Source organism: Wyeomyia smithii, chromosome 3 (assembly GCF_029784165.1).
Source record: "Wyeomyia smithii strain HCP4-BCI-WySm-NY-G18 chromosome 3, ASM2978416v1, whole genome shotgun sequence".
In the NCBI taxonomy this organism is placed as follows: Eukaryota; Metazoa; Arthropoda; class Insecta; order Diptera; family Culicidae; genus Wyeomyia; species Wyeomyia smithii.
This window is the reverse complement of record NC_073696.1, coordinates 67,581,628-67,606,465: the sequence shown is the minus strand read 5'-3', so window position 1 is coordinate 67,606,465 and position 24,838 is coordinate 67,581,628. Positions and strand designations below refer to the sequence as shown.

Genomic DNA, 24,838 nt, shown 5'->3' with positions numbered 1-24,838 from the left:
TCGTAGAAAATCGTCACATGGAAACCCTTCAAAATCAGATTCATTAGTGTCACTGTCTTCGGCAAATTCATCATGCACTTGTGGTAGCAAAATTTCTTCTTCATTTGGATCAGCCTCATTCACAGTTTGGACGCCATCAGTATTAATTTCGCTCAATGATGGTACAACATCCTTTGTTGTTTCTATACCAGCAACCTCCTCTAGAAACCTAGCATCTCTGCTAATTGTTATATTGTCTGTCGCAGGCAGCGTTGCCAGGTATCCAGATTTAGCTGGATTATCCAGATTTTTGAACATGTATCCAGGTAAACAGCTTTGATGTCCAATTATCCAGATTTTTCATGGATGATCCAGCTTTTATCCAGATTTTATTTTCTCTGTTCCGCAAAAAGGTCATCACTTCAATTTTGGCGCGAAATTTTGCAATTTCGTCATCTCAAATTTTGCGTACCCCAAGACTTTTATCCGAAAAACTAACCTTTTACCCCACGAAATGACTGCCAGATTTTTTCCAGATTTTTATTTTGCCTTTTCCAGATTTAAAAAAAAATGACCTGGCAACGCTGGTCGCAGGGTCGAGAAATAGATATGCTTTTCTACCTTCAGCATAACCGACAAAAATCATACGAACACTTTTCTGATCGAGCTTTTTGCGTCGTTCTTTTGGCACGTGCACATACGCAATCGATCCGAAGATGCGTAGGTAACTGTAAACTGGTTTCTCACCAAACCATAGCTCGTAAGGGGTTTTTCCAGTGGCCGATGCAGGCAGACGATTAAGAAGATAGTTGGCTGTGCATACTGCTTCGCCCCAGTATTTTTTCTCCATAGCTGCACTCATGAGCAAACAACGAGTCATCTCAATTAACGATCTGTTTTTTCTCTCCGCCTGACCGTTTTGTTGTGGACTGTATGGTGCAGTTTGCTGCAAGATTATTCCTTCTGCATTCAGTAAAGATTTGAGAGAATGACTTGAGTATTCTCCTCCACCATCAGTCCTAATGACTTTTGGAACTTTTCCGAACTGTGTTCGAGCCATGTTGATGAAATCCCTTATTTTATCTTCAGCCTGTGATTTTGTCTTCAGCAAATAGATCGTCGTGTAGCGACTGAAATCGTCTATCATAGTCATGACATAACGGTTGCCACTCGGTGTCGTGACTTCCATCTGGCCGCACAAGTCAGAATGCACAAGATCTAAAATCGCTTTCGAATTTGATTGCGATGCTTTAGGAAAAGGTATTCGTGAGAGCTTACCTTCACAGCACGTAGCACACACTAAACGAATTCCGCAATCCGTGAGATCCAAACCTCTCCCAAGACTCTCTCGAACAATTTTACCGATGTCCTGGTGATTTGTATGTCCCAAACGTAGATGCCAAATATGTTGACATTCCTCTCGATGACCAACATCTACTTGCAATGATCGCTCATCGTGAACTTTCAACTGATAAAGATTTCCCGTTCTTATTCCTGTGACGGTAACATTTCCATCCTTAACGATTCTACATCCAGTTTTATCAAAGATTACTTCGTATTCTACATCGGCGATTTTGCTGACAGATAAAAGATTGTTTTTCAATACAGGAACATGTAGGACATTCTTGATTGTCAAATGTACACGGTCACCCGTATCGTTAACAGCATTCAACTTGCTAATGCCGACCCCGCCTGAAAGCACTTTCTTCCCATCCGCGAGACAAACATTTTCTTGATGTGATGTGTCGACTAACGTTAACATGTTTACATTTCCCGTCATATTTTATGTGCATCCAGAATCTATATACCAGACTTCACATATCGATTCGTGACCCATACTAAAACAAGCTTGCTGATCATTGTTCGATTCCACTTTGTTTACTTTGTGCGATTGGGCACCTTCTTTCTGAGAAAACCTATTTTTCTGACCGTTCTTTAATTTTCGACAGTCGCGCTTGAAGTGTCCCTTATGTCCGTAATAAAAGCACACCTTAGGCTTAAATTTACTGTTAATCTGCAGCGCTTTTTCTGGAGCTGGGAGCAGTTGCTCCTCGTTCGGCCGTCGCCATTCGTCGTGCAGTCGACCCTTCACAAAATTAAGTGATAACTCCTCCTCCGGACGCGACTCAAGTGACATTATGAGCAGCATATCGTATGACTCCGGGAGGCTAGACAGTATAATGGCAACTAACCAGTGATCATCCATTGTGGTTCCTATTCCAGCCAAACGGTTCACCAACATAGTGATTTGAGATAGATGCTCAGCCATGCTACCTCCCTTTGCCATTTTTGACGAAACCAACCTCCGCAAGAGATAAACCTTTCCGCACATAGATTTTCGTTCGTGGTACTGCAGCAAAGAATTCCATATTTCATTAGCCGTGGCCTTTCCCATGACGTGATACAGCTGGGTATCTTCCAACGCCAGCCCAATTACCGATTGTGCAAATCCATCTCGCAGCAACCATTCCTTCGTGGGATCTTTTGGTATCTCTCCTTTCAAAACGTCTGCTAAACCTTTTTTACCGATAATTAACCCGATTTTATATTTCCACAGGGGCCAGTTATGATCCCCCAGTTTTTCGATTACAGCTTTCTCCGCCATTTTGTTACCCGAAAATAGAAAACGTATTGCCGCGACGACCGAGAACGTTCGACCAAAATGCCAACTTTTTTTACGATTATAGTGCTTCTACCGCTCACTAAATCAACTTTCTTCGCCACTTGTGTCAGGGCCCAAAACCTATTAATTTATAAGAAGCGGTGGTTTTGGAAATCATTTAGAATAAATAGCGAGAAATACATATGAAGTGCGAACGAAAGGAAACACGTTTTTATTTGTGAAAACAAGGTTACAGTAGTTAGTTTCATGTGTAGGTAAAACTGTAATAAAATAGGTAGCGCAAAGGTGGTAATAACTAATGACGTCATCAAACTTCAATAGAATCATCATCACGTTACATCACGCAACCCAACGAATCCACCTCAGTGTCGTCCAATCGAAGATTTCTTTGGGATTTTAAGTTCCTTCGGAGGAAAAATAACTGGAGATCAACGAATTAAGAACAGTTGATAGGTAGAATCAAAAGATGCATTCGATAAGCTGACTTGAAGACCGTACAACGCGCTTGTTTCGGCATCATCAGAAAACTTCGTCGGGAGGCCGGTAACGGACCTTTCTCAAATGCTCAATATTTTTTGTTAGTTCACAATGAATGTGCCTTCATGAGAAATAAATCAGTTTTTCTTTAAGTTTTTCCCCCTTTTTTGACAGCTGTAAAAAAAAATCTAAATTTTTAGTTGTCATCCGTTAGTATACACTATAAAAAGAGGCAGAACTAAACTAAACAATATATTCTATTTCATTGGAATAATATTTGAATAATATTTGAATAAAAAATAATTTGGTAAATAAGGTTGCCAGAACAATTCCGCCTGAAATGTTGGTATTTTTTAAAATCAGAGGACAAAAAAAATTAAGGAAGAGTTTCGTCTCGAACATACGGTAGCTTAAACCTAGATCGATTCCAAGCGGATACCCAGAAACTTTGAAAAGAAATACAGACTGGTTGAGAAAATTAAGCCGAGAGTAATTACACTGCATTTTTTATACTCTTACATCATGCACAGTGATTTCCAATTTTTAAACAACTTTAACGTAGCTACTCAGTTTGAAACGTATGTAAAATACAGTGGTTGTAAATACCAATTATTCTAGATTACTTCGATGTTTTTTCGTTGTTATATTTTTTTCACTCTATTTAGTCTGATGTCTTATTTCGCATGGAATAGTTTGAGCGAGTTTTCATTAAAAAATAGTCATCACAAAAACAAAACTTTCCCATCATGTCGACTTTTATTTTATCCGTCTTTCTTAAAATAAGTTTTCTTCTGGAGGTTATTTCTCATGCATGCAAAAAGGCAAACAGAATCCAACAGTCGCGTGAGTCCTAATTATAGCCAATCTTTATTTCAGACTTAGGCGCTAAAATACATTTATAAAAATATCAATACCACCCTAGTAGCTTGGTAAGCACTGGGCTTCCTATGTGTTGACCTAAAATCATCGCAAACTATGATGTTCCACGGGAATAGTGTTGAAAGTCTAGACTTTAGTGTAGTTATTTTAATCACATTTCGGAGAATGTGTCAAATCTAAAATCTATTAATCCTGCGATTTTGGTACAGTAACAGCTAGAGTGTCAGATGACATTTTTTTTATCATAGTTTACATATGTCATCTCGAGACTTCAATTTGGACAACAAACAATAGAAAGAAATCATATGAATACCATTGATATCATCTTCAGACCGAGCTTAAATAAATCAACATTTTATTTAGTAAAGAAAAATGTATTCGAGATTCTTGAAGGTAGAAAAAGCACATTCATGGCGATCATTAAAGGATGCTATAAATTTATCCGGATAGATTTGTTTCAGAATGCACTACCAATGTGGTGACAGTTTGCAATTTCTACGTTGACATGTGATTGAATCGCGGATTATTTTTCTGTATTCATGTTTCGTTTCAATTAGTATAATATTGGCAATCTAAAATGATTTTACTGATTTTCGAGGAAACTTCCTCTTACATTCGTTTGTCTCTATATTTACTGCAATATTTCTTTTTCTGACGGACGTTCATCATATATCACTCCTTATCTACAAACTACAAATATTATTGTATGTGGGTGTGGCTAACACTCTTAAAGGTGCTGACAAGTTTTCCCACTTTTATCGGTGTATAACATGGTGAATAAATTTTTTAAATGCTTTTGGTCTTTGATCTTCTCCAGTTCTATCCTTTTCCCTTTTAAGCGGGAAATAACGTGCTCTATAGCGTGAAAGAGGGATAGGGTAGAATTGTGATTAAGCTCCATTTCTAATCTTAGCACTAGTAGATTACATCGAAAAAACTTTGCGGAATGTGAACGTTTTTGGATGAGTAAACAATCAGTGTCAAATATCCTTTCTCTACGCGTCCTAAATATTATTCTATTTCGGCAATAACGTTTTCGCTAAGAATTTTATGAGCATTATGTATATAAGTAGATTCTTTTTTTTATAATGATTTGTAAATGTGGAAAATTTATAACATTTCCACCAATGAAGTAGTCTTACTCTACCTGACGAGCCTTCGTTGAATTTATCAAAAAAGTTGTTTCAATTTAGACGGTCTCGTACTGTCGTCGGAAAGATCCATATAGACAGCAAGCTAGCAGTACAGCAACAAGCTACAAAAATAGTTAAATAAATAAAACATTTTGCACACTGGAAGAAACTGTTGTGACTCTCACCTGTACAGCAGCCAAACCTACGCCAATGCCAGCTAAGATCAACGATTTCGATCCCAGGAAAGCGGACAGTTTTGGGAAGCAACCTTCAGGATCCGCGTGCTTCCGGGTGCATTTGTTAACGCCCATCGGCAGTTCATGGCAGCATGATTTTGGCACGGTATCGTTCTTGAAAATCGGCTCCCAATCTTCCGGCCCATTTACGCCACAGCATTTCATCTCTGATTGTACCAGATTCCAGGCTTCCTGGGCCGGCAAACTGTCGGAGTAATTGTCGAGAGTTTCGTTGAAACCCTTCTCCAGAATAACGCTGAGTTCTTCGTGTTTGTAGTACCCGGCAACGCCGATTCCGATCTCTGCCAGGAATACCAATCCGAGGAAGATCGAGAACTGGGAAAGAGTAGAAAAATGTTAATTCTAGTGTGCATTGGATGTTTAAATTCTGAAACCATTATGTGAATCTAGAAAATTTGCATAGAATCATCAACCATACTGATATTACAAGATTGTTACGACCCAACCACAAGTCTAATTAAATTATTTACGTTTTAAGCAGAAGTTCATCTGATTGCTACGAGTCGCGTTTATTTATTTTTAATAGAGACATAAAATTTAGTGCCCACAAATTAATTAAACCGTAAGGCGTGGATAATTAGTATCACATTTTTACTCAGTAGAAATAATCATCAATAACAGCCAGTACGGGAAAGTTATGGTGCTTTGGCCACACTAATCATTATCTTCATCACATAATTCATGCTCTGTACACACTACCAACTAGAGGAAATATAGATCTACCACCCACTCTAACCTGCCCGTATCAGCATAAACAACCTTACCGTGATTATCATGCAGGGACTCTCCTTGGCAGCTCCGCAGCATCCGAAGCAGGCAACGACGAATATGACTGATCCAATCACGATTAGCACTATCGGTGCAGTCCAGAAACTTTCACCTATGTCCCAGCGAACGAAACACACACAGGAGGGCAAAAGTTGATATTAGATTCGCCCACAGCATTTTAGGTCAACCGAGATTGTCCAGCAAAACGACCCGATGTTAATGAAGCGTTTCGCAGGTGAATAATTTGCAGTTGTGAGAAGAAAATAAAAAAGCATGCATTAAACATCCTGCAAGTCTGTTACTTGTGGTATCGTTCAATCTGCATAAGGGATGACTTACCCAGGAAATTGGAATAATGATGATAGGATGACTGGATAATGGCTCCGGTTACTATGACGACCAGTCCAGTGATCTGAAACAAGAAACGAACAGTATGTGAGCATCTTTCATTTCCTTATTTTCAGCTGTGGAAATTGATATAACATTTTCTTCATGTGTCAAAGCAGGCGCATTTTTTGCATCCGTGTATTTCGCCGATGAATCCAATCAACAACGATTAAATTTGACATGAAACATGTGACATAAAAACATGTGGATATGCTTTCAATAATTTTTAATAACATGTCCTATAAATTGAAATCCCTAATTGCTCGTTATAAACTTGTGAAAAGAGTGTCCAATATCTTAAGTCAACTTGTTTCAACAATTACCAACTAAACTGTTGCCACCAGAAGTTTATACAACAAAAAAAAACAACTTTTTTTATCAGAATTGCGGTGAAAAAAAAACAATTTGCATAGCTACTGGTCAGTGCAAGGATGGGAAGCAAATTGGCAAAAAGAGAAAGTTTTGCTCGAAATTATGGAAAACAGCATTGAAACACTCGGCGGGGACTTTGCGTTCGAGTAGTTGTACGGATCGATAAAAATATTATGAAATTTCTGTTTTGTTCAAATCTGACCAAATGTTTGAGGAGCTTTAGCAATTATTTATCAACCAAGCTGTGAAAAATCCGCTTAAAAAATGATTTACCGAAACCAACCGATATATGGATTACAGAGACTTAGACTTAAAGCGCAGTCAGTTGAAATATGCCGTAGTCCGAAGCAGATGTATTTCCCTGAGTTATGGAATAAAACTCTGTGTTTCAATTCAGTTGAGTGCATCATCTGCGTTAAACATTTGCGTGAACATTTCTACCTCATGCTAAGGTTGAGTTCTTTGGAAACGATGTTGCTAAGTTGCACGAGTGAAAAATAGCTGATACGCAACAAAAAATATGGAGTTACCTAACAACAAATGATAGTTTATTGCAAATTTTGTTTTTAAATAACCAAAAAAGAATAAAATTGGTCTGATATGTCACAGAGGAGACGCCCAGAATGAGACAGAACAGTTTTTGTTTCATTTTTGTTTCATCCTGCTGAATAATACTGTAATCAAACACAAACACAGACAGAGTATCTGTTTTCACTGAAAATAATGACGAAAAAGCTGTTTTTCACACCATTTCTCATGCTTTAATTGCATACACTGACGAACCAAATCTAATACATCTGTTTTCCTTCCCGTGTAATCATATCTCTGAAATATAAAAATCTCTCGACGTATGAAGCAACATTGGTTAAGCACATTTCCGACACGACCTGTTAAAACACGTCGAGCTCGTATACAAGTACCCAGCCGTAAACCTCCATTAACTAGTAGGACTAAGATACACAGTTTACAGCTTCTCCTCAGATAATCACTAGCAATCTGAAATATCTCTTCTGAAGGGCTTTTACTGTGTGTCTCTTGAGCATATATCAAATGAGGGGAGCATCTAGATAGGAAAGTAAATTGCGTTGTTTGCCTTGAGCCTCGAAACTAAAGAAAAAAATAAATCCAGCCGCCCGTCACTTTCGAATATTTTCGAATTTATCTCAGCAGTGCGCACCGCGGTGTACTTCTGTGTTTTCTCACTAGAGTGATTCACCGCGCTTGTTTCGCTCAACTTTGATGAAAGCAGCAGTTGTAATAATTTTTCTGCGAGCGACTGAAACACAGCACAAAGCAGAGTAAAAAAGTGTGGTGCAAAAAATTGCTACACGCAGCGCCCATGCTGGGCAAGTAGTGAGCGGTGAATATTCACTCTGCTCATTCCACATATTGTGGAGAAAAACAAGCCTGACAATCGGTGCTAATTAGACAGGGTATAACGACGAAGCATTAACCCACTTCAGGCGGGTGATGCCGTATGGCAATGCCTGCTATCTAAACTTTGATTTCAGTTTAGCAATTACACTTGAATTTTTTAACGATGAAGCTATTCAATGCGGTTAGAGAACAGATCGTTCTTCAATATGCAATTCAGTTCGTGCCAATCATTCTTATAGTTGCTGGTAATGACAATTTGAACGTAATTTTTCGAGTTAAAAGCTAATTTCTCTCCGCAGGGAGAGGGTTAACATATTTAATTACAAACAGGTATTGCTTTTCCATACAGCTCTACTGAATAGAAAAAGCCATTTTTGTGATTTTTTTTGTTGGGTTTTAGCTACCGCGACTATGTGTTATATCTATTGTAGCATTCCCCAGCTTTTTATTACCTGATCAGAGTGAAAAATTACTATGAGAAGTAACTCTCAGCCCCTGATTTAGGTATGATTTCAATTAGGTATTATTTGCCGTATGAACTGCACTACCTTATTAGGACAAGATAGCCATATTTCAAAGGGTTGTAACAGTCCCTCATTGAAAAACATTGCTCTTTTGTTGTAAAGTGCTGAACAAATACATAATAAATGTGCTGAAGACTCGATTTCTTCATTACAAAAACGACAAATATCGTTGTCAGCCTCTCCAATTCTTTTCAGGCGATATTTGGCTGAACAATGCCCTGTAATTAGACCTAAAAAGGTGCATAGGTCTTTTTTTAGATAGAGCAGAATTTTTGTGATACAATAAACTTTAGATTCGTTAGCGCAATTCTTTTAATAACTATTTCAAAGTTTATCTCATTTTGAACATTTCATGTGGAACGCATCAACTGGCAACATTGTATAAATTTGCAGCATTATAACATCACCTGATCACACATGTAAACACAAACGATTTCGTTCGAGTAGTGCACAGTTATGAGCTGAGTTGTGTTTTGAGATGTTTTGATCTAACGTTCGCATTGAAAAAATGGATTGCCCATTTTTCATGGGTTTACCAGCATACGCACCATGGATGTTACGGATGTGATTTTTTAGACATGCAGATGCGGATACTAATCTGTGATTACGAATACATATGTGAATGCGGATGTCGATTTTCATGCAGATGTTCCGCATTTATAGATGCGGATGCGGATATCCGTAACATCTTAGGTGTTTTATTTCGCTTATTTCGCATGACAAATCGCATCCCAGTGCAGCAGCTATTGCAGCGAGCATAAATACACCAAGGAAAATTTTGCTACAAAATTTTATAAAGCAACAATTTTTTTTCAACATCCGCATGATATCTCGTGATACATGATGCGGATGCGGAAGCGAATACGGGTGTCAATTTTCATGTAAATGTTCCACATTTACGGATGCGGATGCAAATGTACGTAACATCTCTAGTACGCACTGACGAATCTACCCATACAGCATAAATCGTAGTAACCCATGAGTCACCAGAAAAAAATTGACAGCTCTATCAGTCGAACTCTAACCGTGATACCGAAAACCTGGGCGACATGACAACAAAAAGCTCCAAAGGATGCTAAAGAGGAAGACCAAGAGAAAAGAGGCTACGTAGCTGCATGCGCTTGGCCGGAAAGTCGGTGCTACCTGCCAAACAGTGTAAAAGTACCTGGTAACATAGGCATACATGTCAGGGAGCGGTAGTTCCGTCCACTGGTCTCGAAGCTGCAGACTATGACATAGCGTCAGCGGTTGAGTGGAGTGGTCAAGTCAATTTTCGCGGCGAATCGCGACATGGCGGTGGTGATGGACAACGAGACCTATCTCACCCTGGATGGCAACGGCTGGCAGGGCACTTCGTATTTTACTTCCCCCACGAAGGAAGCGAGCTCCGAGATGAAGTTCATTTTACATACCAAGTTCCCGAAGAAGGTGCTGCTGTGGATGACAATCAGCGAGAACGGGATGTTGGACTGTTTTTAGTACGAAGTGCCTGCCGCAAGTTGCGTCATTCATCAAGAAATACCATAAGGGCGAAGAAGCGGTGGTCTGGCCGGATCTGACGCCTGCCCACTACTCGAAGCGATTGTTAGAAGAGATAGAGCGGTTGAATATCAATGTAGTAACCAAGTCGGTGAAGCCGCCCAACGTCTCCCAAAGAATTTCTGGGAAAACGTGAAGCGTAAGATCTATAGACTGTTCCGAAAATTATAAATAAATCTTCTTCTTTGAATAAAACAAAAAATACAGGATTTTTCGGGTCATTTTATTCTGAAATATAGATAATAAGTGTTTTATTTCCAGTTTCAATTCAAGTTGGGATTATTTTTCGTAGGATACGCGAGTTCTCTAACTTTTCTCTTAACACTACTCATAAGCTTTTGCACAGTGTGTTCTCCGACCATTTTTACCACTTTAAGCCAATCTTTTTTAAATTTTTCAACATTGTCCGCTGGTTTGACATATTTCCTCAGCTTTGCCTTGGTCAAAGCCCAAAAAGTTTCAATAGGGCGAATTTCAGGGCAGTTTGAAAGATTCATCTCCTTTGGGACACATATGACATTATTTGTTCTATACCACCCTAGTGCATCCTTAGAGTAATGGCAGGAAAAAGATCGGGCCAAAAGATTGGTGGATTGTTATGCTGCTTAACCATGGGTAACAACCTTTTCTGCAAACACTCTTTCACGAAAATTTTACTATTCATTGTGTCATTCGTAATGAATGGACGAGATATTTCCCCACATTCACAAATGGCCTGCCAAACCATTACCTTCTTGCCAAATTTTTCGGTGTAAATGGCTTTCACTGGTCCAGGGACATCCTTTCTCTTCGGTGATGTATAAAATTGCGGTCCTGGCAGAGTCTTATAGTCCAGTTTTATGTAAGTTTTTTTCATCCATGATAACACACCCCATTTTTAGGTCAGAAGTTTGTCATAAAGCTTCCGAGCTCTCGGTTTCACAGATTCAGCTTGTTTTGGATTTCGTTTTGGCTGCTTCTGCTTCCGACGGGTCTGCAGACCCATTCTTCCCTTGGCACGCATAACGTTACTCGCCGAGGTTCCAAGCTTTCTCGCCACATCTCGTACTGATACTGAAGGATGCCGCTTGTAGTATTCCTTAACCTTTTTGTCCATTGTGGGATCAACAGGCCCGGGTTTTCTACCACGTCTTGGGGCATCAGTGAATGTGCACTCTTCACAATACTTCCGCAATCGGGTTGGACTGCTCCGACACTTATACCTTCTTCTCTGGCTAATTTTCTTATAGAAAGACCACTCACGGTGCCCCATTTGTGCACAAATCGCTTTCTTTGCTCGGGAGAAAGGCCACGCATTTTCAAAATTTCGCACTAAATGTTAGAAAAAATGGCAGCATCTGTTTCTTTCGGATGTAAACAACAGGACGCAGCCAACGTTTGGTTGAATACTGCACGTTATTTGAAATGACGGTTGCTCGTAAGTGTATTTATAATTATCGGAACGATCTATACTTCAACAATTTTATCGCAAAAGCTGGAATGGAATTGGTTCACGCATGTCTTCGTCCGCCATGGCAAATGTTCCGGTTAACTGCCAGAAGACCGCTCGATAGGAGGTAGATTTTTTGCAAGTAAGCTAATATAATTACCATCTATGGAAAATTTATCAAACTCAATCTGTCTTATTTTTTCATCACCATCCGAAAAAAGTCTATTTTTTTTAATGCAAACGTTACATTACTCGCTTTACAAAACTTAAAATCTAGTCATAAGCCAAAAAAAAGAAACTAGTTTGTAAAGTAATCTCAGAATAACGGAGCTCCTCCGTCAGACGCGTTTCGATAGGGGTTTAGCCACCAACTGAGCATCTCGACTAAGATATAGTAATTCGCTATGCACAGCGTGTAAAAGAAAGACGCTCTCTCGGTTACACAAATAGCACAACTACGCAGTGTGTGTGGTTGATCCAGGCATGCTAAGAACGGGACACAACAGTAGAGGGTGATACGATTATTTGGAAAAATTACCATCCCAGTAGTTTAATAGGTTAAAGCATCATACCGGAGAAATCAAGGATTGCGGGTTCGAGTCCCGTCTGGATAAGGAAATTTCTACTAAAACTAAGTCACACCTTCGGTTCTCGTTCATTTTTCACACCCTCATAAATCCACATACATTGCTCGGTTTACAAAGATTTGAAAAAACAACCCAAAGAAGGCACTGAATTTCAGATTGCTTTTTTGACGTTGGACTAACATCTATCTCGAAGCTCTAAAAAACTAGTAATTCAACCAGGGAAAACCAGGGAAAAGTGGTCAGGTTTTGAGTGCTTATATATCAGTCATTTCTTTTCAGAACATCGAGGTTTCGGCATCAACCGATTAAAATTTTTTTTACAGTTAAATTTATGTAACAAAAACAACCTATTGTTTGAGATACACTATTGAAAACTTGGTAAATAACAACGATTGTCTAAATCATAACGAGCAACCAATCACTACTTCTCTTCCCAAGCACAGCCGACACTAACGGATACAACCGATCTGACTTTGTAAACGATTTGTTGTTGTTGTTTTACTTTCCTTGTCATTCCCTTTTCTTCTAAACCCCTCTCTCTTCCCAAATAACTGACGAAACCTTGTCAAAGAAGGTACATTTCACACCATCATTCTCATTCCAAAACTGTACCGGTATCATACGCAGGCCATCGAATTGGATTTCTCATTCGTGCGTTGGCCGGCAAAGCGAACGGTTCTTTCTGAAGCAGCAGAAAGCGAGGTGGTGGGAAATATTGGTCGCTTTTAAAAGCGCATGCCAACGAATTTAATTTCTCACTTGTTTATTAACCGGCAAAGCGGACTATATTTTGGAAGCATGGGTCGAATTAGCATGCCAATAAACAGGGGTGACATTGCGCATTTCGTTTCGAGTAACTCGAACAAAACTAAATGATCGCTGGTGGGCCTGTTGTTTCGTTTTTCATATTTTTTCCGACTTAGCGGGTTAAATGAGCCGAAGGACAAATGACAATGACAGCTCCTTTTGAGCTTAAAGCAAAACTGGCAGTATGTGATGTACTTGAAAATAGCGAAAATCGTTCGAATCGAGCTGCCCAATGCCGCCCCAGATTGATCGTGCAAAAAAAGTTGAACTACAATATATTTGTTTTAAAGTACATAATAGAAAGTTGACTTACTGACAAACAGGAATTTCATAATTTTTCCATGTCATGAATTTCAAATTTATAACGTATATTTTTGACGTAGAACTACGTCTCGGGAAGTTCGGCTACATAGGGATGTAAAACGAAAAATTAAAACCGGAAATAGTGAACAAATCACAGGAGGGTTGTGTGCAAAGCCACGACCGCAAGGTTGAAGTAGAATACTTTTACAAGAAATATAACCCGGCTGTTTGCGTGTCAGTCATTTTTTATAGTAAATAAACGTTGACTAATCAGATTACCATTTTCAATAATATAGTCAATAATATCAGATTACCATTTTCAATAATATAGTAAGTTGCTTGGGGCTTGACAATTTTAAAATTTTGCTTATGCGAAAAATTAATTTTTATGCAGATAATGAAAATTTTTCTGATATCGTACTCATGACTGAAGGGAAAGATAATTCAGTACGTTCTGAGACACGGAGATAAAGTAAAATTTATAACTTTTACAAATTTAAAAATGTAAATTAACTCAAGAGACAATATTAACTCTTCAATCATCAGGTTTTTATTTCATCCTGAAAAGGACAATTTGATGTTCAATTCAATATCGGATTAGATATCGATCACATCTTGGCGTTTTCACTGACAGTGTGAAGGAGGTATTTCTGGTGATAAAATAAACAGTGAAAAGCTGATTTAACACTCAAAACTAGACGGCTCATGTGTTGTCAAAATGAGTCAACTTTTCAATGAATGCATTTACTAGTGCCCGCTATCGCACAGAGACTGCATTTCACTAAAGTACCTCACTGCATCAGTTGCTATCGATGCTGATACCCGCTGCAACTGCTACGCTATCCGTAGCCATGCCACAGTTGTGGCCGCTATACGCTGCCGTTGATATCCGCTGTCCCTGCATCAGCTGGCCCAGCTGCTATCGATGCTGAGATCCGCTGCAGCTAGTGCGCTATCAGTTGCCATGCCAAAGCTGTGGCCGCTATCCGCTATCGCTGGTATCCATTGCACTGCTACTGCTGCTGCTAAGCGAGAACTGCTGTTGTCGCTGTCTAGAGCTATTACGAGCGGCTTCGACTGAAACAGGCTCTTATATAAGCCAAATAGCATATTTTAAATTGCAAGGCATTCTGATTTTGTCGACCGTGCTTAAGAAGCAATCATATAACGATCAATCAGAGGTCGAATTTTTCGTTTTAATAAGGCTTGACTATTTGCAATAGTACAATAGTTAGAATAATAAAATTACAATTATCTTCATTTGGGAAAAATCTTAGAAAATTTTCCAATCTATTGCTGCAAGAACGAAGGAAAGAAATCGAATACTAACCGATTTGTTAGCATTTGAAATTGGACATATTTTCCACTTTTTTCGGTTTTAGATTTTCATTTCACATCCCTATGTAGCCGAACTTCCTGAGAGAAGTACTCTACTTAAAAAATGTCCAATTTCGAATACTAAGTTCTCGATGGATTTCCTTCGTTCTGGCAGCAATCGATTAGAAAATCATTTAAGAATCCTTTCTAATTGTATTTTCATTATTCAAATTATTGTACTATTGAAAATTGTCAAGCCCTGTCAGAACGCATAATTCCACCTCTGATTGGTCGTTATATGATTGCTTTCTCAAGCATGGTCGACAGGATTATAGACCTAGTCAGTCGAAATGTACTATTTGGCCTATCTAAGAGTCTGTTTCAACCGAAACTGCTCATATTAGTTCCAGGCAGCGACTACAACAGTCCTTAATTAGCAGCAGCAAAAGTAGTGGCAGCGGATAGCAATGGCAGCGGATAGCAATTGCAGCGAATAGCAGCAGTTTTAGAGGGTATCAGCATCGATAATGGCAGGAAAAACGGTAGCGGCAGCTTTAGAAGCAGATACATCAGCCGGCACTATTGCTGTATTTTGACAGCACACAAACGTTTTGGGATGCTGACATTTAAAATATATGAGCCGTCAAATTTTTAAAGTGTTATCTCCTGTGTTATCAGATGAACGCCTTATTCCCACTGCAGATATAGCACAGAGATACGATCAGCATCATATCTCATCAACAAATCCTATCATATCAACAAATTGTCCTTATAAGAACAGGAAATAGATCATTGAAGATTTTATATTTTGTCGTTTTACGTTTTGCAACATACTTTACTTTTACTTTTTTGGCTAACGGACCGTTCACCGGTCTAGGGCCGAACGAATTAGAGATGTCCAGCTTCTTCTGCCTTGGGCAGCCGTTCTCCAGTCTCCCCGTACACCAACAGATCGTGCATCTTCTTCCACCGCACACATCCACCGCGTGCGAGGCCTACCACGGAGTCGACGGCCTCTTCCTGGTTCTCTTCTGAAGATAGTTTTGGCGGCACTCTCGACAGGCATCCTGGCTACATGTCCAGCCCACTGAAGCCTGCCCCGCTGTATTACCTTCACTATATCAGCATGTTTGTATACCTGGTACAACTCGTGATTCATGCGTCTGCGCCACACTCCATCTTCCAGTTTACCGCCAAGTATCGATCGCAGAACTTTACGCTCAAAAACTCCAAGCACTCGTCGATCAGCTTCCTTCAGCGTCCATGCTTCATGTCCGTGAAGGGCCACCGGGAGTATCAGCGTCCTATACAGCGCTAGTTTTGTGCGAGTTTGCAAACTACGGGACCTTAGCTGGTTACGCAGTCCGTAGAAAGCCCTGTTCGCAGCTGCAACTCGTCGTTTCACTTCACGGCTCATATCGTTGTCACATGTCACAAGCGTACCAAGATAAACGAATTCGTCAACCACTTCAAATCGTTCCCCATCTATCTCCACCTCAGCACCAACACCACGGGGACTCCCACGCTCTCTGCCAGCTACCATGTACTTCGTTTTGGCAGAGTTAATGGCAAGTCCCAATCTCGCTGCTTCTCTCTTAAAAGGTACGAAGGCCTCCTCCACGGCCTTACGGTTGATACCGATGATATCGACGTCGTCCGCAAAGCCAAGAAGCATGTGAGATTTCGTGATGATCGTACCGTTTCTTTCGACGTTTGAGCTTCGTACTGCACCCTCAAGAGCGATGTTAAACAGTACGTTGCAGAGCGCATTCACCTGCTTCAGTCCATCCAACGTTACGAACGCGGCTGATGTCTCGCCAGCTATCCACACGCACGATTTTGATCCATCCAGTGTCATACGACTCAGCTTTATTAGTTTCGCAGGGAAACCGTGTTCCAGCATGATCTGCCACAGCTCGTTTCTTTTCACTGAGTCGTATGCCGCCCTGAAGTCCACAAACAGATGGTGAGTCGATAAGTTGTACTCCCGAAACTTCGAGGATCTGTCGCAGGGTGAAAATTTGATCCGTCGTGGAACGCCCTTGTCGAAAACCAGCCTGGTATTCGCCAACAAAGGATTCCGTTAACGGTCTCAATCTGAAGAACAGGATACGGGAGAGTACTTTATATGCGGAGTTGAGCAACGTTATGCCTCGATAGTTGCCACAATCCAATCGATGGCCCTTCTTATAGATAGGGCATATGAGGCCTTCCAACCAGTCATTCGGCATTTGTTCGTCCGCCCAGATTCTTAGTATTATCTGGTGGATCGCATAGTACAGCCGCTCGCTTCCCGCTTTTAGAAGTTCGGCCGGGATACCGTCCTTCCCAGCGGCCTTTCCGTTTTTCAGCTCACTAATCGCCTTTTTCACCTCCTCCTGTGTTGGTGGCTCCACAGCTTGTTCGTCACTCATACTCGTCATCCTGTTCCTGCTCTGCTCATCCGGCTCCTCACCGTTCAATAGCGCCTGAAAATGCTCCTTCCACCTGGCTGCAACCGTCGGTTTATCAGTAAGCAGGTTGCCGTCCTTGTCATTACACATGACCGGCACCGGGAAATTCCTGCTTCTGATTCTGTTGACAGTTCTATAGAATCTCCGCACGTCGTTTTGAGCATAGCTGTCCTCTGCGCTGGCGAGCACCTGCTCCTCGTACTCGCGCTTCTTCCGACGGTGAGTTCTATTTTCAGCAGCTCTTGCCACCCTGTACCTCTCTCTGTTCTGACGCGTAGCCGCAGTGAGCATGCGGCTCCTGGCACGGTTCTTCTCACCTGTCGCTCTCTGGCACTCGGCATCGAACCAGCCGTTAGGCTGCCTTCCACGCGTCGTACCTACCACCTCTCTCGCAGTCGTTTCGATGGCGCCGTGAATACTGCTCCACAGCCCATTTATGTCTTCCACTCCTTCCTCCTGCTGTTCTGCGATCCGTTGATCCAGCTCTCTGGCGTATTCTGCTGCCACGCCATCAGCTTTCAAACGCTGAATGTTGAAACGCGTCGTCCTCTCTGTGCGAGATTTCAGCACGTTCGACAACCGTGCGCGGATCTTACAAACGACGAGATAATGGTCAGAGTCAATGTTTGGTCCCCGAAAAGACCTAACATCAGTAACATCCGGAAAGTGCCGACCGTCAATCAGTACGTGATCGATCTGGGAGCAGGCTTCTCCATTTGGATGCCTCCAGGTGTGTTTCCGAATATTCAAACGTGGAAAATAGGAGCTACATATGGCCATTCTCCTGGCTGCGGCAAAGTTTATCAGCCTCAGGCCGTTTTCATTGGTTGACGAGTGGAGGCTATGCCTTCCAATGACCGGACGGAAGAATTCCTCCCTCCCAACCTGTGCGTTTGCGTCTCCGATGACGACTTTTACGTCGTGTTTTGGGCACTCGTCATAGATTCGCTCAAGCTTGTCATAGAACTCATCTTTGACTTCATCGGATTTGTCGTTTGTCGGTGCGTAGGTGTTGATTAAACTGTAGTTGAAGAATTTGCCCTTAGTCCTCAACACGCATATACGGTCATCTACGGGCCTCCACCGGATGACTCTTGTTTTCTGATTTCCCAGCACTACGAAACCGACGCCCCGTTCCGCTGCTTTGCCGCCACTGTAGTAGATGTGGTACTTGAAAAAAGTGCGTGCAATAGGGTCTACTGCACGGAATTCCCTTTCTCCGGAATTTGGCCACCGAACCTCCTGAATCGCTGCGATTTCGACTCCCTGCCGCTGTAGTACTCGAGCAAGCAAGCAAGCCATCTTTTTCCGTGTTCGTAGCCTAGGTCTTTGCCGATTGATCCGTTCCGTATTTCTAAATTCGTTGTTCGTGGTTGGTGAAAGGTTTCGGTATGCTACCTTACCAGGGTCGCGATACCTACATCCTGCTGATGGGGGCTGCCATCTTAGGTGTAGCTGGCGGGATACAGCATTCCATAATTCAGCCGCCCGCTCCGGGTAAGACGCTGTTGTACGCCGCCCCTACAGCCGTACAGCCGCGTACGACCCCCTTCCCAGTCAGCATACGACCATAGTTTCCACCGGGGTTGGTTACCCGATCTCCGCTAAGGTTATTCGTATTCCGGTCGGCACCACGTGGAGGTTGGGATAGGAGTTGCTGGACAGAGGTGAATGGCCACATTAGGGTCTCAAGTTACACGTGTCCAGCCATTTGCCAACGTTTTGCAAACAAAAGTCAATTATCTCTATCTGCGTACATACTCTGACGGTCGAAACTTGTTTGCGTCACAATGTGTCCAGTGATGTCGTATTTAAATTAGATAGCACTACAACTCCTCTTTTGCACAAAATTTTACAAACAAGTAATATAACAAACAACCTTATGCACTTCTACCTCGCACACAACCCTTGTGATTTTCTTGCAAAAGGCCACGCCTTTGGTACTTATAACATTAGAACGACTTAATAATGAAAACTAGGATTTTTATATGTGAACTACGTATGCAAATAAGCAAAGGTACCACGCAAAATATCAACAACATTCTAGTTGTTATTGGTTTCACTAGGTGCTAAAAATAAAAAAAATAACTTTTGTATGCTTGTCTAAGGATCACATTCATTTGTACATGGCCCCAACAGCCTTCCTGTAATATGTTAGTTTAAATCGAATCCAGATCGGGTAGTATAATATTTTGTATATCACTGAGATATACCACACACATCTGTGCGTGGCCCCAATATTGCCTGTTAATTTAAGTTGGTCTCAAATTGGAAAAGTAAAGAATTTTGTGCTCTATTGAAACAAACTACACGCACACTTGTGCGTGGCTCCAACAACATTATTTTTGTCTGTTGGTCAAAACCGATACCAAACACAAATAAGCTAACTGTGCTTCTTTAATAATCCGGCCGAATAGGAAATAAACCGGAAATAACAGAATAAAGACGAGTAGGATTCATATGCATGATCGAATTACTTATTAAGGTAAGCTTCTCTACTAACAAAGATCTCTTTACTGTGACCTTTGTGGAAATGCAAAGGATAACACTGTCTTTAAATAGCAAAAATCATGCTAACATCCCTTTTCACTTTCCACCTGATTGCAAAGATGTAGTCGGCTTCGTTATTGGTCCTTCAAGTATCGAGTCACTGAAACATGTACAATGAGAATGGTCGGTCATTCTTAGCCCCATTCAGACTGCGCAACCTTTCTGATCCTGAGCAATTACGGCGTATATTTGAATGCATTACATAACACCTCAACACGTCTTAATGTTCAAAGTTTGAAAATAGTATTTATTTGTGTTGTACGCCTCATGAAGACATCTGCCTGCTTTTACATCTTATTAATTCGAAAGACAAAAAATAACACAACGCTTCTAATAAAGGACAGCCTCGGCATTTGTTCCGCTTCAGTGGGCAGCAATTCGGTGAATTTGGGCCGTTCCGGGTCTGCAGGCTAACCCTCTTCTAAATATATGCCATTCTCAAGCGGAAACTCACAGGATTACCACATATTACCACTGAACGGTTGATTTGGAATATACGAAATGAACAACACAATCAGGCTCCCGCACCTAAGCATCGATGTCTGAGCGGACCGTATATATATATATATATATATATATATATATATATATATTGATCGAAAAGCTCCTTGAGCCTTTAAGCTAAAAACCGACTTCTCAATTCGTTGAGCATTGATGATAGTCACGATGGTGATACCGATGCCGATGCCAGGTGGAGTTCGACTGGGACAACTTTCAATCATCTGCTTCCGTGAAGCTACTGCATACGAAATGGAATTGGAAAAATTTAGGTAGTTTGGAAAAGTATGTTTTTGTGGAAATCATGTTACTGTATCGGAACTCCACTGTAGCGTAATAATTGAATGATTGTTTATCTCTGCCGCATACCACAGATTCCTTGGGAGTTTGTAGCGGTTTTTTCGTTTTGTTATTTCAAGGAAAATCGAAGGATGTTATAAATTGAATTTGTATCTAATCTGAATTGTCCTATGAATGTAACCAACAAAACCAATATTGATTTCGTTTAATTAATTTCATATATCATTAGCGAAATTTTAAATATTATTACGGGTGAAAAAATATCAAAGAAAACCCTTCCAGGTATTTGCTGGTAACTCGTTAGAAACGCCAAATATTATTTTAGTGACTGATCAACACTGCTGCGAATCGCAAACACAGTTCTCGCCAGCACCTATTTAAAGGCGAATCTGTGCACCGCATTATTGACTACCATCGGCCTGTGGTTGAAACCAGAATCATTTGACTATGATGTGGTAAAACAGTTTGTCCTGTTGATGCACCGCCACCAGCTTCGGTATTGGACTGAGCTGAAATCGAAATTAATTCCAGGCCGCAAGTTTGTTCGGTTCGATGAATGTTAAAATAATCTAAAATCGTGCTATGGTTAGGCCGGAATGGATTCCATGAACCGACTATTATTTAATCGTTTCAGATCAATGTGGAAATGGATCACAATTCTACTCTTCCAATCATTTAATTAGCTGCTACTTAGTTTATGCTTCGAGTCTCTGAATAATACCATTGCAGCACAATTGATTGATATTGAAAATAAAGCAATTTCCAGTGAGAATGCTTTTTCTTCCACCACATCAAATTAAATCGTTAGGTTTGTTGACTCACCTCCTGTGCAATCTTTGAATTCATCGTTAAAAGCTTACGGAGAAATTACAAATCACTTCACAAAACAACGATGAAACCTTTTCAACCTTGCGCAGATACTTCAAAAGACAGACAGGCAGACAGCCTGAAGTGGTATTCGGTTGGTGTAGTTTTATGTACCGTTTATTTTGTGCTGTTTTTGTAGCAAATTTTTCGCCGACCGTGCGATATTAACGGTACGGAAGGATGTTTTCCAGATAAGATTGTGAAAGGAGCAATTATGTTACACAGCGTTTTTCTTCTACCGTTGAATTGTTGCGCCCATCGGTTCGTTTTCTGAGCGCAAGATTAGGCTCTGATTCGGAAAGTTGCTTTCCAACTCGCAGATCATAGCTGTGTTCAGGATTTTCGTTTAAGGGAGGTATTGTCAAATAATTTTGGAATAAGTTTAAAAGTATAAAAAGTTGTTCGAAATTGGATCTTTATTTCCCTGCTATAACCAAACATTATCATGATTAAAAAAGAGATGGCAATTGCTGAATTTTGGCTGAATGTAAGACGTTTATTTAATTTAGTATGAAGCATTTTCATGTATTCAAAATATAAGCAAAGCGAAGCAAAGCAAAGCCATGGTGCTACGTTTCGATTCGAAACTCGACGTTCTGTTTATTATACACAGACTTCGCAGCCAACTGTTTATTGTACAGGACAATTGCGGGGCTAGTATGTGCTACTGACACTAACAGTCTCTCCCGAGCTGAAACTCGAACCCACGATGACTGGTTTAGCAGACCAGCATCGTACCTCGAGACCAACTGGGGGATAATGTTTTTCAAAATATTATGTATTCAAACTATAAAAAGCAAAGCCTTGGTGCTACATTCCGATTCGGAACTTGACCTTCTGTTTATTTATTTATACACAGACTTCGCAGCCGACTGTTTAGTGTACAGGACATTTGCGGGGCTAGCGCTACAATCCTACTGACAGTAACAGTCTCTCCCGAGCCGAGACTCGAACCTACGACGACTGGCTTGTTAGGTCAGCATCGTACCTCGAGACCATCTGGGAGATGATTTCAAAATATATTCTGCCAAAAACTGCCTAAACAAACTAACGCTCAAAATAATGCAAGTATTTAAAATATCATTTTTCGCGGTACGAATTCAATTTATTCACTTTATATGTTCGAAAATAATGTAGTACTTTTTTCTTTTAAATTTTTTAAAATGTTTTTGCGCCCTAATATTGTTTAGAATGTCTATTTAATTTGAACTTTAGTGTCTTTATGTTTAAATGACACCAGCGGCGTGCCCAAAATTTTTGTCTATGTTTCGATAAAAAAATATAATAAACCTGATTTTTTTTTGCGATGCGTCCAGCCCAGCAAACCAGAAGTCGTATAAGGATGTTAATTTTTAGTCGCTCAAATGTGCATGTCTAGTTTGAAATTACATAAAATGCAAAATTAATTTTTTTATATCGTATAAAACTCAAATCCTATAAAACGCAATATCAGGTTAGATATGACGTCATTTAACGTGTCATACAAAATTGTAAAATGCGTCAATCGTCTAAGTCGTATAGAATGCAATTTAAAGTTTCAAATGGGGCCATTTAAGAGAGCATGCGAAGTTATAACAAATCGTAACCAATTTTTTCTTACAATGTACGTATATGGCCTCAGATTTGTACACATAGGCGCATTTCATGCATCTTAAATGGTCATTTTTTACCAAATAAGAGTCCACTTAACAGAGTTGAGTGCGAGTTATATGAACCAATTTGTTTGTTGGGCGTGTAAAAAAACAGTTCAAAATGCAAGACCTTACAAGAATAAAGTGCAAAAATTTTTCTTGCACGGAGGATGCGTCCCGAACAAAAACAAGCGTGTTTAGAATAACCGTGTTATTCGAGAAACCGTGCAAAAAAGGTGTGTAAAAAAAGATCGTGTGAAAGGAGAATCCGGTGTATTGAGGTAAGAGGCGGGTTTAGAGAAAGTAACCAGAATGAATGACTGTAACAAAAGCAAAACGGGATTAAACAAACATTCCTTCGCCGGAATAGAGTGCTGATATTAGACACCTTGTTACCCGTGACAGCATCACACAGCAGTGAAATGAGTAGGTAACGACGAAAAAGTAGCGATATAGTTTTCCCTTTTTGGACAAACCGGAAAGGAAAAATCGGAAACGCAAAATTGTTTCTCTCGGGGGTTCCAGTAGATTAGGAAAAAATTGAAACAGAGTTGAATCTAGGTGGTCGTTATTTTTTCTGCACAAACAAAGACGATGGTCTAAAAAAATCAACAAACGGACTCGCGGAATCCGTGCATCAAAGCGGTTTAAGTTTCACTTTTTTGAACGATGAAAAAAGCATTAGATTTCCGATTTCTGAAAATTTTTTTTGACACCAAATGTTTTAGAAATGCATGGAATTTTGAGATATGGTGCTGTTTCTAGAAAAAAATTTCGTATTAGCTTTCGAAAAGAGAACTGATATGACATCGAATTCATGAAAAAATAGACCGTGAACTTCATAGCCTGTTAACATTATGCGAGTTTATCGCTGCTAGCTTATACGCTGTTTTGATTTTCTCATCGGCTCCAATCGGCAATTCATTATCATCTTCCGATCCGAATGTGCGGTTCAACAATTTATTTTTGGATTGAATCGTCTCATGAGTTAGAGTGTCGCGTCAGTGTCAACATCAAAACGGGCGAGCTGTATGATTTTACATTACCGTTATTCGTTTTTGTGTGACAGTTGCCTTAACGGTGAGTGCCTTGTCATTTCTATAATGTACAGTTTTTTCCCTAGAGTCGCAATATCCATAAAATTATATCGCATACCGAAAACTTGGAGAGGAAAAAACTGCCAGCGGTGAATTTCTTTAGGTCAGTGCAAATCTACCCAGGAATAGAGAAATGACATTGCGATTTGCAACGCAAGTAAGAAAGAGATGCCAGATAGTTGTTTACGAACCAAGCCCATGCGGTGGTGTACTGAACATTTTTACGGTGCACTTTGGACAACAAAAACATACCGCGTAGAAAACGACTTTGCTAAGAAATCCGCGTAAAAAAACCGTACTTTTTGCAGAGCTTGCAGATTATTTTCGAGTCTCTTCACAACGGGTCACAACAAAAAAATTGGAAATTTTTTGAGGCTCTCTTACTCCACAACCAACATGCTTAGAGAGAAATGAGAGAGTGTACATGTGAGCTTTCTCTTCTCTTTATGCCATTATTTTTTGTTCTGTTCATACATGTCCAGTTCTGTTAAAAATGGCGGTGAACCAAGAATCGTTCTGCAAGCTCATTGTACAATTCGCTATGAACTGCACAACAATTTCGATATAGAGTTCACGGTAAAAACTTCCGGTTTCGACAGTGTATAATTTCCTGCAAACCTCAACAAGGAAGGAAGTTGAAGACCGGCCAGCGTAGTGGACAGAAAAATTGTTTTTCCTTTTTGT

At 40.3% G+C, this 24,838-nt stretch overlaps 1 protein-coding gene across 2 annotated transcripts in view; it reads right to left on the bottom strand.

The window, feature by feature from the left end:
* Window positions 1-3,918: 3,918 nt before the first annotated feature.
* Window positions 3,919-24,838, bottom strand: part of LOC129730792 (CD63 antigen) — a 115,586-nt gene continuing 94,666 nt past the window's right edge. For both annotated transcript variants that reach the window (XM_055690362.1, XM_055690361.1), the window contains 4 exons: window positions 6,456-6,528; window positions 6,113-6,228; window positions 5,277-5,663; window positions 3,919-5,213 (listed from right to left, as the gene is read on the bottom strand). In XM_055690362.1, coding sequence (XP_055546337.1) covers window positions 5,148-5,213; window positions 5,277-5,663; window positions 6,113-6,228; window positions 6,456-6,528 — 642 coding nt within the window. In that variant the 3' untranslated portion in view covers window positions 3,919-5,147. The remainder of the gene's footprint in view (window positions 5,214-5,276; window positions 5,664-6,112; window positions 6,229-6,455; window positions 6,529-24,838) is intronic.